At 33.5% G+C, this 15,385-nt stretch overlaps 1 protein-coding gene across 2 annotated transcripts in view; it reads left to right on the top strand.

The window, feature by feature from the left end:
- The window catches only part of LOC114340166 (transcription elongation factor SPT6), a 168,549-nt gene that overhangs the window by 37,556 nt on the left and 115,608 nt on the right, over positions 1–15,385 (top strand). The window contains exons 6-8 of one of the 2 annotated variants that reach the window (XM_050655711.1): positions 1,838–1,861; positions 6,215–6,522; positions 10,289–10,504. In XM_050655711.1, the coding sequence (XP_050511668.1) occupies positions 1,838–1,861; positions 6,215–6,522; positions 10,289–10,504 (548 nt within the window). The remainder of the gene's footprint in view (positions 1–1,837; positions 1,862–6,214; positions 6,523–10,288; positions 10,505–15,385) is intronic. The other variant, XM_050655712.1, reaches the window with a different exon arrangement.

Raw genomic sequence — 15,385 nt, 5'->3', positions numbered from 1 at the left:
TGATAGGTGATAACTTACAAATTTTATTGACGTATTTTAATTAAATACATACTTAAGAAACCAAAAATACAATATAATATCAAAATAGCTCTTAAAAGAACTGAGTTTATTCAAGTAAATACGACTGATTATTAAAATTTATAGACTCTACCTAACCTAACCCAGTTTCACTGTCAAAGTGACAGAAATCGAATCTCTTAGATTATAGTTGACCAGTACGATTACTCGAATAGTAGTTTATACTACAATCATTATCTCTACTCATGTTGAATGTTTTTATAAGAATAACATTAGAAGTACAGAAATAGTCAAGTGTGAGTTTAAATGTTCTACTAAATTAATTTAACTACGTTGAACAATTGTATCGCCGTCTCACTCTGTCAATTATAAATGTGTAACTGCGTATGTCTTGGATAACGTTTTTTGCTTAGTAGACAACACTTAATAATCTATCTCACTCGTTTGTTATTTATAGAAAAAGACAGCAAATCCAAAATATGTGCTTGATATGATCGTTCATTTTTCCGACTGTATGTACCTTTGTACGACTGGCCAAATTATACCTACTTTATTATCTATAAGATAATCCCTCAGAACGATTTATGGATTACAGAATTACAAAATATGTTTTCTCTCTTTGACATACATACATTCCCATTTGATTTTAGATTTATTTATATCAATTTACGCCGTTTATTATTTAAAATTCAGAGTTGGCGCAATGATATGAAATTATTGTAATTTCCAGACCAATCTATTTATGTAAATTTTATTTCATTTGAGTGACTTAATCTGTAATTTCATACACTGTGATTGAAAAGTCAGAGTAATATGTACACGTTTGGCGAACTCATAGACAGAAGTTAACCATATTGACAGGTGATTACTTACAAATTTTATTGACGTATTTTAATTAAATAAATACTTACCAAACCAAAAATACAATATAATATCTATCAAAATAGCTCTTAAAAGAACTGAGTTTATTCAAGTAAATACGACTGATTATTAAAATTTATAGACTCTACCTAACCTAACCTAGTATCACTGTCAAAGTGATAGAAATCGAATCTCTTAGATTATAGTTGACCAGTACGATTACTCGAATAGTAGTTTATACTACAATCATTATCTCTACTCATGTTGAATGTTTTTATAAGAATGACATTAGAAGCACACAAATAGTCAAGTATGAGTTTAAATGTTCTACTACTACTAAATTAATGTAACTACGTTGAACAATTGTATCGCCCTCTCACTCTGTCAATTATAAATATGTAGCCTCGTATGTCTCGGATAACGTTTTTTGCTTAGTAGATATGTAGATAACACTTAATAATATATCTCTCTCGTTTGTTATTTATAGAAAAAGATAGCAAATCCAAAATATGTGCTTGATATGATCGTTAATTTTTCCGACTGTATATACTTTTGTACGACTGGCCAAATTATACCTACTTCATTATCTATAAGATAATCCCTCAGAAGGATTTATGGATTACATAATTACAAAATCTTTTTTCTCTCTTTAATTTCATTCTCATTTAGATTTATTTATATAAAATTCAGAGTTAGCGCAATGATATGAAATTATTGTAATTTCCAGACCAATCTATTCATGTAAATTTTATTTCATTTGAGTGACATTATATTTTCCATAAGAAGTGTGCGGTGTCATTTATAGTTATTTTTATGTATGTATACAAGGCGTATTTTAATCTCTATTGTTAGTACTTTTTAACATGATATTTAAATATAGGTAAAATATGCCTGTTCATACAAAAAATATTTTGAGTTTAATATTAGTTAAGTAATATATTACTTTGTGCAAACAAAGGATAGAGATGACCAACAAAAAAAGGTAATTTTGATATTATTGATGTATGCAATGTGTAAGGAACTATTAATATAACATGATTCGTGGTTAAATATGTTTCTGTTTCTTTCTGTTTGCATGTTTATATACTTCTTCTTCTTTCTCATAATCCTTAGTGCCCTTCAGGGTGTCAGATATGTTTATGTACATTATATTAAATATTTAAACAGCATGACTTATTATCCTAGCTTACTCAAATCAAATGATCGACAGGCTATCTCTACGTCCGCTACCGCATTGCACTTGATCGGGTTCGCCGCAGTTGCAGACAGAGGCGGCTTTACCTATTGTGCAGGGTGTGCGGTGCACACGGGCGCCGGGATGTTGGGGGCGCCGAGCGCCAAAGAGCGGTTCCTTTACTTTGTTTCAACAGGAAAAATATACTTTAAAACGATTAATGGAAAATTACATTTCCACTTAACGATTTGTAGACTGACGCCCTTCAGACTGTCCGTACAACGGGCGGGCGGCAATCTTTTGATTCGTTTGAAGACGTACCGACAATGATTCCGAAATCGGTTGTGGAACCTATAAAGGTCAACTTGCTTGGGACTTGCCGAGCATTTTCAAAGGCGTTTGTACACGTGTTGCGGGGTAATTTTGCAAAATAAGCTTTGACGGAATGGATTAAATAGTATTATTTAAGTTAACATGTAAATATAAAGCAAAGCGGCGTTTCTTTTGATTAAAATTATTTAAAAAAAAAACTTTCTTTTATTACTACCACAATTATTGCGACTTTCAGCGGAGTCAGAGCTCCTCAAAAAGTATCTATATCCATATGTCAATTTCTTTTCAGTTGTACAAGAAATTTATGTTTTTTCTTTCTGCGTCAATAGCACGCTGGCAAATACTTGCTAAAGAAGTGCCAGTTAAGTAAAACCACTCTCAAATACTCGATGGGAGAGCAGGGTTGAAGCAGTAAAAGCTGTCCGTTTTAATCTGAGAAAAGTGTATGATGCCTTGTTTAGCATATTCCGATAACACCAAAGACGCAGAGTCAAGAAATATGGAAAATTCAATATTGGTAAAAATTAAATCAGTTAAATTCATTTGCTCTTTGCTTATTTGGTTTCAAATTTTAAGCAAGATAAATATAGATAGCAAGGCTCTTCAAAAGTCAGATGTCGTATTGTCCGAAGCCGTAAAAATGACTGATCATGCAAAAATAAGTTTGTCTGAATTACGCAATGAGTATGCTTTTGAGGAGTTCATTAATACTGCGAAAACTGTAGCAGAAGTCGAGGCAATAGCAGAATTTTTCACACCTGCCCGCCCTCGTGCTCGTAGAAAATTTTTTAATTATGAGGCGGAAGATGAACCAGTAAGTGATGCGAAAATACATTTTCAAGTAAACTTTTAGTATTACCTATTAGATACCGCAATTACTAAGTTACGGACGCTTCGAACTTTTAAAGCAAAATAATGACACTTTTCCGTTCCTTCAAAAATTAAAACACTGGAATGATTTAGAGTTAGATACAAAAAGAGTATCTTGTTCTAATTTAGACAATAAATTGTGTCATGTTGGCTCTTAAGACGTAGATAGGTTTGAGATCTTTAATGAAATATAATTATTACCAATGTTTATGGATGATTCTACTACACCTTTGGATGTTTTAAATTACTTGTATACAAATAAATTACTTTCAGTGTTCCCAAATTTGTTCACTAGTCTTAGAATTTACCTCACATTGCCAGTGACAGAGCGCACAGTGAAAGATCATTTCCTATGTACTCTATGTACTAGTACTAGGTAGGTACCTATTCGACTATTCCATTTTGACTGTGCGTCTACCAAAGGGCGCCAGGGCATCGACTGCACACGGGCGCTACATGGGCTAGAGCCGCCTCTGGTTGCAGACTAAACAGTTCCAGACCACGGTGTAAAAACTCCGAATGCGATGTACCTACCATTATAAAACAACGGTCGCGAATGTCTTCTTCTTCCATTCTTCATACTTCCAATTTGTTCCGGAAATTTTTCTGATGCCATCTACCCATCTCATCTGTGGTCTTTCTCTTGGTCTTCTACCTTTGTAGGATCCGCAATATTGTATTGTGGCGTTTCAACGTTAGTCTTGTTGCCTAGTAGTGTTGCCTGCGAAGCTCCATTTGAGTTTGGCAGTTGTTGTTGTGATTTCTTTGACTTTTTTTGATCTTACCTAGTCGTTCTTCTTTCTGAGAAAAAGAATTGTAAGTTTTTTTCATTTTCACCTTTTAAGATCGTAGGCGCAAAATTTCGGACCAATGCGTTTTAAATGCATTAATTTTTTTTAATCATAAAAAAATTAATAAATATTTTTAAAAAATCTAAACGCAGAATGAAATATTACATTATTACCGAGAGCCGGAAGTCCCTTAGAATAAACAAAAAGTGTCTTTTGAATAAGATATTTGAAATTAAAAATCACACTCAATTTTCTCTTCTTTTTCATCCCTGTAACTTATTAAAATAAACATTATAGAAGTTTTCAGGGACTTTATGCTCTCGGTAATAATGTAATCTTTCATTCTGCGTTTAAATTTTTAAAAAATACTTATTAGTTTTCTCAGGATTCGAAAAAAATGAATGCATTTAAAAAGCATTGTACCTAAATTTTGCTCCTACGGTCTTAATAATAATGCTGCCAGCCAACTCACATATTGGAAAACCCTTTTAACAGACTCACATTTCTAATCAATAATACTTTTTTCTTTTTTCATTTTAATAACGTATGGTCCTAAAGTTATGGGAAAAATTTCAAAAGCATATAACTCTGACCACAATAATCTTATATTTTTATTAAATTATTCAACAATTTAACTTAACTATCCTTATTATAAATCAAAATTCAAATGTCAGACAAGGGACCATTATTTTCGATTTGCCTAATAATTCCCCTGACATGTTGCATCATCCTTTGGACGACCTCGGCGTCAATTTCTCTAATTTTTGTATATATGCGGCGTCTTAACTGTTCCTGATTTTGTGCTTCCCATCCGTTATTATAGACTTTCCGACTTAATATTGCCCAGAACTCTTCAATTGGACGAGCCTGAGGTAGGTTGGGGGGATTGTCTGCTTTCGGTACAAAGGTAATGTTGTTAGTTTCGTACCAGTCCCTTGTGATCCTCGCGTAATGACATGAAGCAAGATCTGGCCAAAAGACTATTTGATCATTTGCATGATGTGTGTTCACAAACTGAAGCAATTTAGAGAGACATCTTTGAATATAAATATTTGCGTTTAAAGCTTCGCCTCGAACAACACCAATGTAGGGCTGTGAGATAAAGCCAGCCTCAGAAATTGCACACCATACCAAAATTTTGTCCTCAAATTTTTTCTTACTTTTGAATTTTATTTCATCAGGTACATTTTCGTAATCGTTCGTGTAAAACCCATCGTTACCCTTCATCTCAGAGTTGGACAAAGTAAAATATTTTTCATCGTCCATCACGATCAACTTGTTGATGAAATGCACTCGCCTTAACGCGCGGCAACATCTCGGAATTCTCTCTAATTGATCCTCTGTGTATTTTGGAGCTTTCCTTCTTTTCCGGTAGATAATATTGTTACTCGATAGGGTCCTGTATACTGTAGTCTTTCCAACATGAAATCTTCTGGCCAGTTTTCGCTGTGAGACCTCAATTTTGTTCTTAGCTGCTTCAATCAGTCTTGCCTCTCTTATATGGTTCAAAATCCGCGGTCGGCCACTTTTACGCAAGTTAACACATGGTATCCCTTCTTCACATTCTCTGATTGTGCGATAAATTGTCGATTTGCTTATGTTTTGATCTCGATAAATATTAACAATATCTCGTTTCGACATTCGCCCAACCATATTATAAACACCTCGACGAATATCAATTTTATAAGACATTTTGCAGAGCACAAACCAAAATATTCTGCTTTGTTTATTAAATGTCAATAACTAATGACATTTCAATTCCATGGCTTTCTTTGTTAAATGCATTTTGCTTCTCAATCAGACCAGGTGAAATTTTTCCCAAAACTTTAGGACCATACGTTACTCTGTACCTACTCACATTTCAAAGCTAATTGACTAAAACGTATCCGATCGTGTCTATATCGTGTATAATCGTATACTCCTTTGGGATAACATAAATATACCTTTATTCGGTGAAGAAAATTAAATTCTTCTTGTAACAACTCTCATGTAGTAGATTAGAAATAATCAACCTTGATCGTATTGATGGCTGATCAAAATAGTTTATTTGTGATGCACCAAAATCACTCTCTCAAGTGATCAAAAGGTATAATTTGCATGATATTTGACTTGGTTGTCGTGTATTTACTGTACTTGTAAACAATATTCTATTACGTATTGTATCTAGGACGATGAAAGACGATCAGAACGAAGTCACAGACCTGCCGTCGAACAAGAAACTTATGGTGTAGGCGAGGAAGAAGAGGAAGGGGAGTACTCGGATGCCGATGATTTTATAGTTGACGATGACGGTAGACCGATAGCTGAAAAGAAGAAGAAGAAAAAACCAATATTTACTGATGCCGCTCTCCAAGAGGCTCAAGAAACCTTCGGTGTCGATTTTGATTATGATGAATTTAGTAAATACGATGAAGATGATTACGAAGATGAAGAGGAGGAGGATGACGAATACGAGGAAGATGATGTAGAGAAAAGGTAAGTTCTTGTTTGTATTAACTGTTTAACATGCGAAGTTTAGGAAATTTTAATTGAATTTGAAAATTGAGTGGTAATAAGTTAGTGATTGTAATCAAACAAAGAAGAATTCTATGGACCAAGAGCTAGCAATGTCGGAAAAAAATTATTTTAAGACGGCTGATTCTTTCATATATTGTTCCCTATGCTTCCTCGAACACCGTACCGGCCATCTGGCTACTGATACAGGTTGCGTTCATTACTGCGCAGCACACTTGTACAGGTAAACATATCGAATTTAAAATTATTTTAAGACGAAAAATTTTTTTGTTATTACTTTTTAAACATTATTAGAAATATGAACTGTAATTGCCAGACATTTCTGTGGTTTAAAAAGTAATGACAAAACAAATTTTCGTCCTAAAATAATTTAAATTCAATATACAGGGTGATTGATGAGTGTGATAAAGCTCAGTAGATCCGCTATAGTAGTAGATAGCAATAAAAGTTAATAATAAAAATTGTGGCCAACTTTCAGCTTCACATTACGAAATTAGTTAGATTGTTACAGGTTGTTCGATAACATAGTGGCAGACCAAACTTGTGTTTTTTTTTAATGGAACACCCTATATTTTATTTTATATTCGAAATCCTCTTATCATCCCCAGTTTGTTATGTTATATAGGGCTTTTACAAAGTTATAACCAATTTTTTATGAAAATCGTAACAAGTTCAGCTCCCTTTATAAATAAAAAAAGCACAACAGCGATGGTTTATTGGTGCCATATTTTTTTGTTGATTGTGAAAATTTTTAAGAATTGTTGATATTGCTAATTTTCCTTATATCGAATACAGGGTGAGTCAAAACGCAAGTATGTACATTCTTTTCTCAGAAATTTTAAATGGAACACCCTGTATTTTATATTACTATCGAAAAACACATTACCGTACTTTAATGTTTGTATAATATTCCTTATGCCTAAATTTGTCAGTGTTCGAGATATTTTCATTTTTCAGAGCAAGTTATTAATTAAGGTGTTCTATTTAAAATTACTGTGAAAATAATGTACTTGCGTTTTGACTCACCCTGTATTCGATATAAAGAAAATTAGCAATATCAACCATTTTTATAAATTTTGACAATCGACAAAAAATATGGCATCAATAAACCATTGCTGTTGTGCGTATTTTTATTTATACAGGGAGCTGAACTTGTTACGATTTTCATAAAAAATTGGTTATAACTTTGTAAATACCCTGTATAACATAACAAACCTTTATATTTTTGTGATGGGGAAGTTAAGAAGATTTCGAATATAAAATAAAATATGGGGTGTTCCATTTAAAAAAACAAAAGTTTGGTCTGCCACTATGTTATCGAACACCCTGTAACATTCTAACTAATTTTGTAATGTGAAGCGCAAAGTTAGCTACAATTTTTGTTATTAACTTTTATTGCTATCTATTACTATAGCGGATCTACTAAGCTTTGGGGACATCCATAAACTACGTCGTTGAGAAGAGGGAGGAGGGGGGCTTACTTATTTCGACGAAATACGACAGGGGGTGGGGGGTATGAGTGCACATTCGACGTCGTTTAATATATTCATCATCATCTTGGGGCTACAGCCCTTAGAGGGCCTCGCCCTTCTCAAGCTTTCTACGCCATTCTGTTCTGACCCTTGCTTGCATTTTCCAATTGCCGACTCCGATCTTCTCGGCATCTTGTGTTACTCCGTCCATCCACCTCAGCTTTGGTCTACCCCATCTTCTCATTCCCACGGGTTGCGCTGTTAGAATCTTTTTTATCATGTTCGATTCAGGGGCCCGGGCTACATGTCCTGCCCACTGCAGGCGGTTTCGCTTAATTATAGTGATGATATATTTTCCACCAAACATATGCTTGTAGATATTCTGCAGTTCAAAGTTATATCTACGCCTCCATATTCCGTTCTCACAGACCGCTCCGAATATCTTACGTAGCACCTTTCTTTCAAAAATCGATAGAGCGGATTCATCTGTTTTAGTTAGCGTCCATGCCTCTGATCCATATGTGAGAACGGGGACTATCAATGTTCTATACAGCCTTATACGAGTTTTTTGAGACAGACGTTTGTTAGCTAAGTACTTTGATAGACTATGATAACACCTGTTTGCAATTATTATTCGTCTTTTTATTTCCCCTGATGTGTTATTATTGGGGTTAACCGATGTCCCTAGATATATGAACTCTTTGACCGCTTCGAAGTTTTGGTCATTGATGATTAGATCTGCGTCAACATTTCCAGCTCTTGTGTTTGTGTTAGTCGCCATGAATTTGGTTTTATTTCGATTTATATGTAACCCCATTCGTTCTGCTGCTGTTGCTACTAGCTCGTCGTTTAATATATTGGTATATTTAAATTTGTCGCTATTGCCTCTATAAATATAATTTTTACTAGCTTTTACCAGCATTAATGTATCAGATATTCATATAAAAACGTATAGTTTTTGAAATGAAATTGAAAATAAAACAGAACGTTTACGAATAAATACACCTTTGTTAAAATTAAAAAGAATTCTCTTATAGATACTTTTATCGCATACATTTCGTTTTTATATGTCACAGCCTTAAATAATATTAGGTAGCACTTTTGTACAGGACAACAAACAATAAGACATTGTTCTTTGGGTTTAAACAAGCGCTTCTATATATACAGAACAACGTCTGGAAGCAAACAATATTAAATTGTTAGTTCATTTATGTGCTGCCTACTATGTGTGAAAAATAGTTCTGAAAGAATGAATGGAAATAAAATATTGTTGTATTTAGTTAGTAAGTCGTATTTATACTTATAAAAGATTTATACGCAAAATCTTGATCCAATGCTATTTAAATGCATTCATTTTTTTTTCGAATACTCAGAAAATTAATAAAAATTTTTGAAAAATTTAAACACAGATTGAGAGATTACATTATTTCCGAGGGCCAAAAGTTTCTGAAAACATATATAATGTTTATTTTAATAAGTTACAGGGATAAAAAAAAAAGAATATTTAGTCTGATTTTTAAGTTCAAAAATTTCATTCAAAAGAAACCTTTTGTTTATTCTAAGGGACTTTCAGCCCTCGGTAATAATGTAATCTTTCATTCTGCGTTTATATTTTTCAAATATATTTATTAGTTTTCTCAGGATTCGAAAAAAGAATGCATTTAAATAGTATTGGACCAAGATTTTGCGCCTACCCCCTTAATTGATCTTGTTATGATACATTCGCAAATAAAGTTTCAAGGTTGATTAAAAAAACAGAAATAACATTGAATTTTTTTAAATCACTGAAAGGGGGTCGTGAACTGCAATGACGACGTCGGCATGGGGGGGGGGGGGGTCGTCTGTAAACGACGAATTACGACGGACGGAGGGGGGAGGGTATTAAAAAGTCCAAATTTTTTACGACGTAGTTTATGGATGCTCCCTTTTTCACACTAATCAATCACCCTGATTTTGTGTTTACATGTACAGGTGTGCTGCGCAGTAATGAACGCAACCTGTATCAGCAGCCAGATGGCCGGTACGGTGTTCGAGGAAGCATAGGGAACAATATGTGAAAGAATCAGCCGTCTTAAAATGATTTCTTGAAAACGTTGCTAGCTCTTAGACTTTAGACCATTCTATTTTGGGCTGCTTAGATACATAAATAGTAGAAACTTACGCCAAACAAAAAAATATCAATAAAACACTTATTAAAAACGCATTAAAAATTCAATAATTAAAATTGATATAAATTATTAATTTTCGTACCTTAGGAAACGGCCTAAAAAGACTTCAAAGAAAAAACCGACGAAGAAATCCATTTTTGAAGTGTATGAACCTAGTGAACTTAAAAGAGGGTTCTTTACCGATCTCGATAATGAAATCCGAAACACTGATATTCCCGAAAGAATGCAACTTCGTGATGTTCCAATCACCGCTGTTCCGGATGACTCAACTGAACTTGATGATGAAGCAGAATGGATTTACAGGTAAGATTACATTCATATACAGTGCTAGTCAAAAGTCCGTACCCCACTCGTATCTTTTGAACGGTTATACCTATAATAGTGAAATTTGGAGGAAGGAAATAAACGGACGTAAGCTTCTTAACTAGTCATGTCAGGTGACGTAATAGTGACAGATGACTTTAAAGCGCCACTGTGACAGATAATTTTAAATGGGACCTTATGGCAAGTGATACCTCTTTTGAAAGGTATTGAAAATACCTATTCGGTCATACTAATTTTGTTTGAGTTTAAGCTAATTTTGATGAATAAATGAAATAAATATAAAATTGTAGTTTCGCATTTAATTAATAAAAATTCAAAATTCTGCCTATGATTACTTGTCAAAAAGGTTGACGTTGACGTAAAAACTACTAAAGAATTGAAAACCGTCAACTTTTTTGACAAAAAAACCGTAGGCGGACATTTGAATTTTTATTAATTAAATGCGAAACTATAATATTATATTTATTTAATTTATTCACCAAAATCAAAATCAACTTAAACCCAAAAAAGTTAGTATGACTGAATAGGTATTTTGAATACCGTTCAAACGAGGTATCACTTGCCATAAGGGCCCATTTAAAATTATCGGTCACAGTGGCTCTGTAACGTCATCTGTCACTATTACGTCACCTGTCATGACTAGTTAGGAGCTTACGTCCGTTTATTTCCTCCCTCCAAATTTCACTATTATAGGAATAACCGTTAAAAAGATACGAGGGGAGGTACGGACTTTTGACTAGCACTGTATATATCATTCAATACTAATACGCCAGTCAATGAGATCAAAAACAGGATATTACCTCCGAATTCTATCCTACTGCATGGATTTTAATGAAATTTTGGTAATAGCCTCTACTCATCTCCTAACTTAAAGTCTACCCTATGCCGATGTGCGCTGTTATCTTGGGGGTGGTTCCCACCCCTCCTCGGGGGTGGGAAGTTTTTTGGTCAAAATAACCACGGAAGTGGCTAGAGAACCTAATTCTAAGCAAAAACGGTTGTATAATTTTTTTTTTGAAAACTCGAATACTTTTTGAGTTATTTGTGGTTGAAAATTTGCCATTTTCATTGAAAAATGACACCTTTTCGGACGGTTTTTTGGGAATACCTTAAAAATTACACATCTAAAGAAAAAACTATATTCCGTTGGTGTGTTGACGAAATCAATTAACTTAAATTAATTAAAATAAATGTAAAAACAACGAACAGTAATATTTATTTATTTTTGGGTAAACAAGCCTGCTTCGTTTATATCTCGTAAGAGGGTGGTTATTGTTTGGCCCAGCGAGGGTTGTGCATCGACTCGTTGTGGATCGACTGGCTGAAAACACATGTCTGTGGTTTTAAGTTAAAGACTAATTTATTGACATAAAGAGGCTGGAATAGAAGCGTCTTCGAATGCATTTCAAAAGTGATTTATTAAGGTCTGATAAGGTAACTTTTTATTGGGAGGAATTTGTTTTCCAGAAAAAACATTAATTTTATACAATCTGGTTTTGTATTTTAGGAACGAAACACATGTGAATTTTAAATGACCCATATTATTTTCGTTTAGAAAAGAAAGTTAATATTTAAAATTAGCAATTAAAAAAATATTAAATGAAGCCTATCGCTATAACAAATGTTCCGTTGGTGTGTTGACGGAATCAATTAACTTAAATTAAAATAAGTGTAAAAACAACAAACAGTAATATATTTATTTATTTTGGGTAAACAAGCGTGCTTCGTTTATATCTCGTAAGGGTTTGTTATTTTTGCGAGGGTGTGAATGAACTGCCCCGGGTGCCAGCTGTGACTATACTGATCGAGACCACAAAACTATTATGTCATCATGTATGCGGTTCTACAATATGGCTAGAAAAGGTGATAAATTACTAAATCTGGCGTTTTAAAAGCTTTTTTCAAGTTGACATAAAGAGCGTGGCCAATCTGTCAATTTGTGTTTCCCAGAAAAAAAAAACATTAATTTTATACAATCTGGTTTTGTATTTTAGGAACGAAACACATGTGAATTTTAAATTACCCATATTATTCTCGTTTAGAAAAGAAAGTTCATATTTAAAATTAGCAATTAAAAAAATAATAAATGAAGCGTATCACTATAATTATAAGGTGGAGTGGGGCAAGTTCGGACTGGTTTTTGTTAAGTTTGACTTTAATATTTTTTTTGTAAATTATATTTCAAATATTTAACATTTTCTTGGTATCAACGTGAAGTAACATTAATACTCTATAATTTGCATTTCCGAAAACACCAATTTACATTGGAAATTATAACTTTTATAAATAATTAGAAAAGACAGTAACTATTCCTAGCTATTTAAAACTCACTGAAAGCTATCTTCATATGTTATGGGACAAAATCGGAATTACTAATCCGTCATTTATAAATTGCTTTTTGCCAGATTAAAATAAGTTGTGTAGTTTAAAAGTTATACATTTAGATATAGAGAATGGTTTTTCGCATGGCATTTATGCGACTGCCCTCATTTCTCTCAATGCTTCTTCAAATGCTTCTGCTGAGTACGCTCTTCGATTCGTTTTTCTAACATAATTTCTAACCATTTTGGATTTAAAAAAAGTAATAAATAAATAATTTGAGCAAAAAAACCATAAAATATACAAAAAAAATGTTTTAAATTAACTGAAAAAAGCACAACTCCGGTCTTACCCCGCCACATGCTATGAACTTGCCCCGTGCAGTAATATTTGCGGGGCAAGACCAGAGTTGTGCTTTTTCCAGTAAATTTCAAATAATCTAAAGGATTTATTTATTTAACGTAAACTTTAAGGAATGTTCTTAATATCTACCAAAAATAAATGCACAAGACGCAAAATTTGCTGTAAAATACCGGCACTTTGTTAGACAGCTCTAGGTTAGATATGTACTGCACACGACGAGCCGTTAAATACCGCTATGAATTCCACGATTTTATTGGTTAGAACTACCCACGTGATATCTGTGTTCGTATTGGTCAGAGTGACAATCAGCTGTTAGACATCATTATGTGATGGAATTTTTATTTTGAAGTAAATAAATATTTATTACTGATAATTTGTATAAGCAAATTTATTGTACTGCACTGCACCTACAGTGACTCACAGCCTCAATTCTGAAATGATACAGTCGCTACTCAATAAAACTGTAGCTTGTGTCAGTGACTCAATATTAGAAAAAAATTACATACTGAAAGTAAGTTACTAACTATAAGTCCTCTAAAATAGCATAAGCTATGTTTTGGGTTTCAGATATACCATACTTAAATAACAATAATCCTTTAATTATTTTGTGTATGATTTTGATATCAGCTAAAATTAATAAAGAAAACAAAACTCCTTGTTGCTTATTTCTTTGGCTGATAGATTTATTTCTTGCAGTTCAGCTATGTCGATTATTATTTTGTAATATCCGTCTAATTGTTTCAGGATTACATCTTTTTCCAAACTGTCTTTCCACTTCATCTCTCAATTTTGGTGCACTTTTTTGGGATTATTTGTTATTTCTCTGACAATACATCTTATTGTTCGTCCGCTATAACTTTTCCCATGCGTCACGATTCATTTTCAAGCAAATTAAGTCAAAACATTAAGTGAAACGAATGTCGATGTGTATATACATTTTGTATACTGTATACTATTACTACACACATCGGCGTACGTTTCACTTTATGTTTTGACTTAATTTGTTTGAAAATGAATCGTGACACATGGGAAAAGTTGTAGCGGACGAACTATAGCTATTAGGACTTTGGAGACGGTTGCTCTGAAAAGTTCGTTTGATGTACATCCGTACAGCGTATAGCATCTCCCTATGCTTCATTTTCCTTGAATCTTTCCCTGCATAATGAGTTGGAGCAAATTGTTTTGGCTCATACATGGCAACATCCGTACAGCGTATAGCATCTCCCTATGCTTCATTTTCCTTGAATCTTTCCCTGCATAATGAGTTGGAGCAAATTGTTTTGGCTCATACATGGCAACATTTTTCATACGAATTTCTAGTTACATACAACCTATCTTTTCATGTCGTAAGGCCAAACCCAGTTATACCAGGAAATTGTCTCAGGCCATAGCATTATTCTCTACATATAAAAACTTAAGAAAGTGTGTCCTTTTAGGTGACACAACAGATCGAACACAACAAGCCATGTGTATCTTTTTCGGTACACAGTGTTGAGGATAGTGTGTATCTAAAAGAATACACTGGCGCTGGGAGTGTTAATTATTGCATATTTGAAACCCAAAACATAGCTTATGCTATTTTAGAAGACTCATACTAACTTACCTACTTTCAGTATGTAAGTTTTTTCTAATAAATATTGAGCCACTGACACAAGCTAGCTTTATTGAGTAGCGAATGCATCATTTAAGCTGTGAGCCCCTGTATATGTTTATCAATCGTGTCCTAGCTACACATTAAAATTGTTTCGTTGATCATTCCCTGCATTGCTTTCTTCAGCGTGCACACTGATTTTTGTACAGCAGCTTTTGTAGCCAATAGTTACTCTTGTTTGTTTTCTAGATTTTTCCTAATCAGGACTTGATTTCTTTTTGGTTAGTTACTGTCTCCCTTCTACAATAGAGAGAGGGTTTGGGGCTTATTATTCGTTAAAGTGTTGGAATGCTTGTGGGTTTTGATATATGTACATACTACCACAACTCTCAATATAAAATTTGATCAAACTAAACTGATAGTGTGACCACTAGATTTTTATAATTTGAACAAACTGCAGTTGTGGCGTCACTTCCTGAGTTTGCTCGAACTGTTTGATAAAAATTATTTGATAGTGAAACCACGACTTTAAGGATTTAAGTAACATCAATTTAATTTGCAATAAAAAAGATCATGAAGATTTGACG

This window comes from Diabrotica virgifera, chromosome 7 (assembly GCF_917563875.1).
Source record: "Diabrotica virgifera virgifera chromosome 7, PGI_DIABVI_V3a".
In the NCBI taxonomy this organism is placed as follows: domain Eukaryota; kingdom Metazoa; phylum Arthropoda; class Insecta; order Coleoptera; family Chrysomelidae; genus Diabrotica; species Diabrotica virgifera.
Note: the sequence above shows the minus strand (reverse complement) of the source record. Positions and strands in the feature narration are given on the sequence as shown.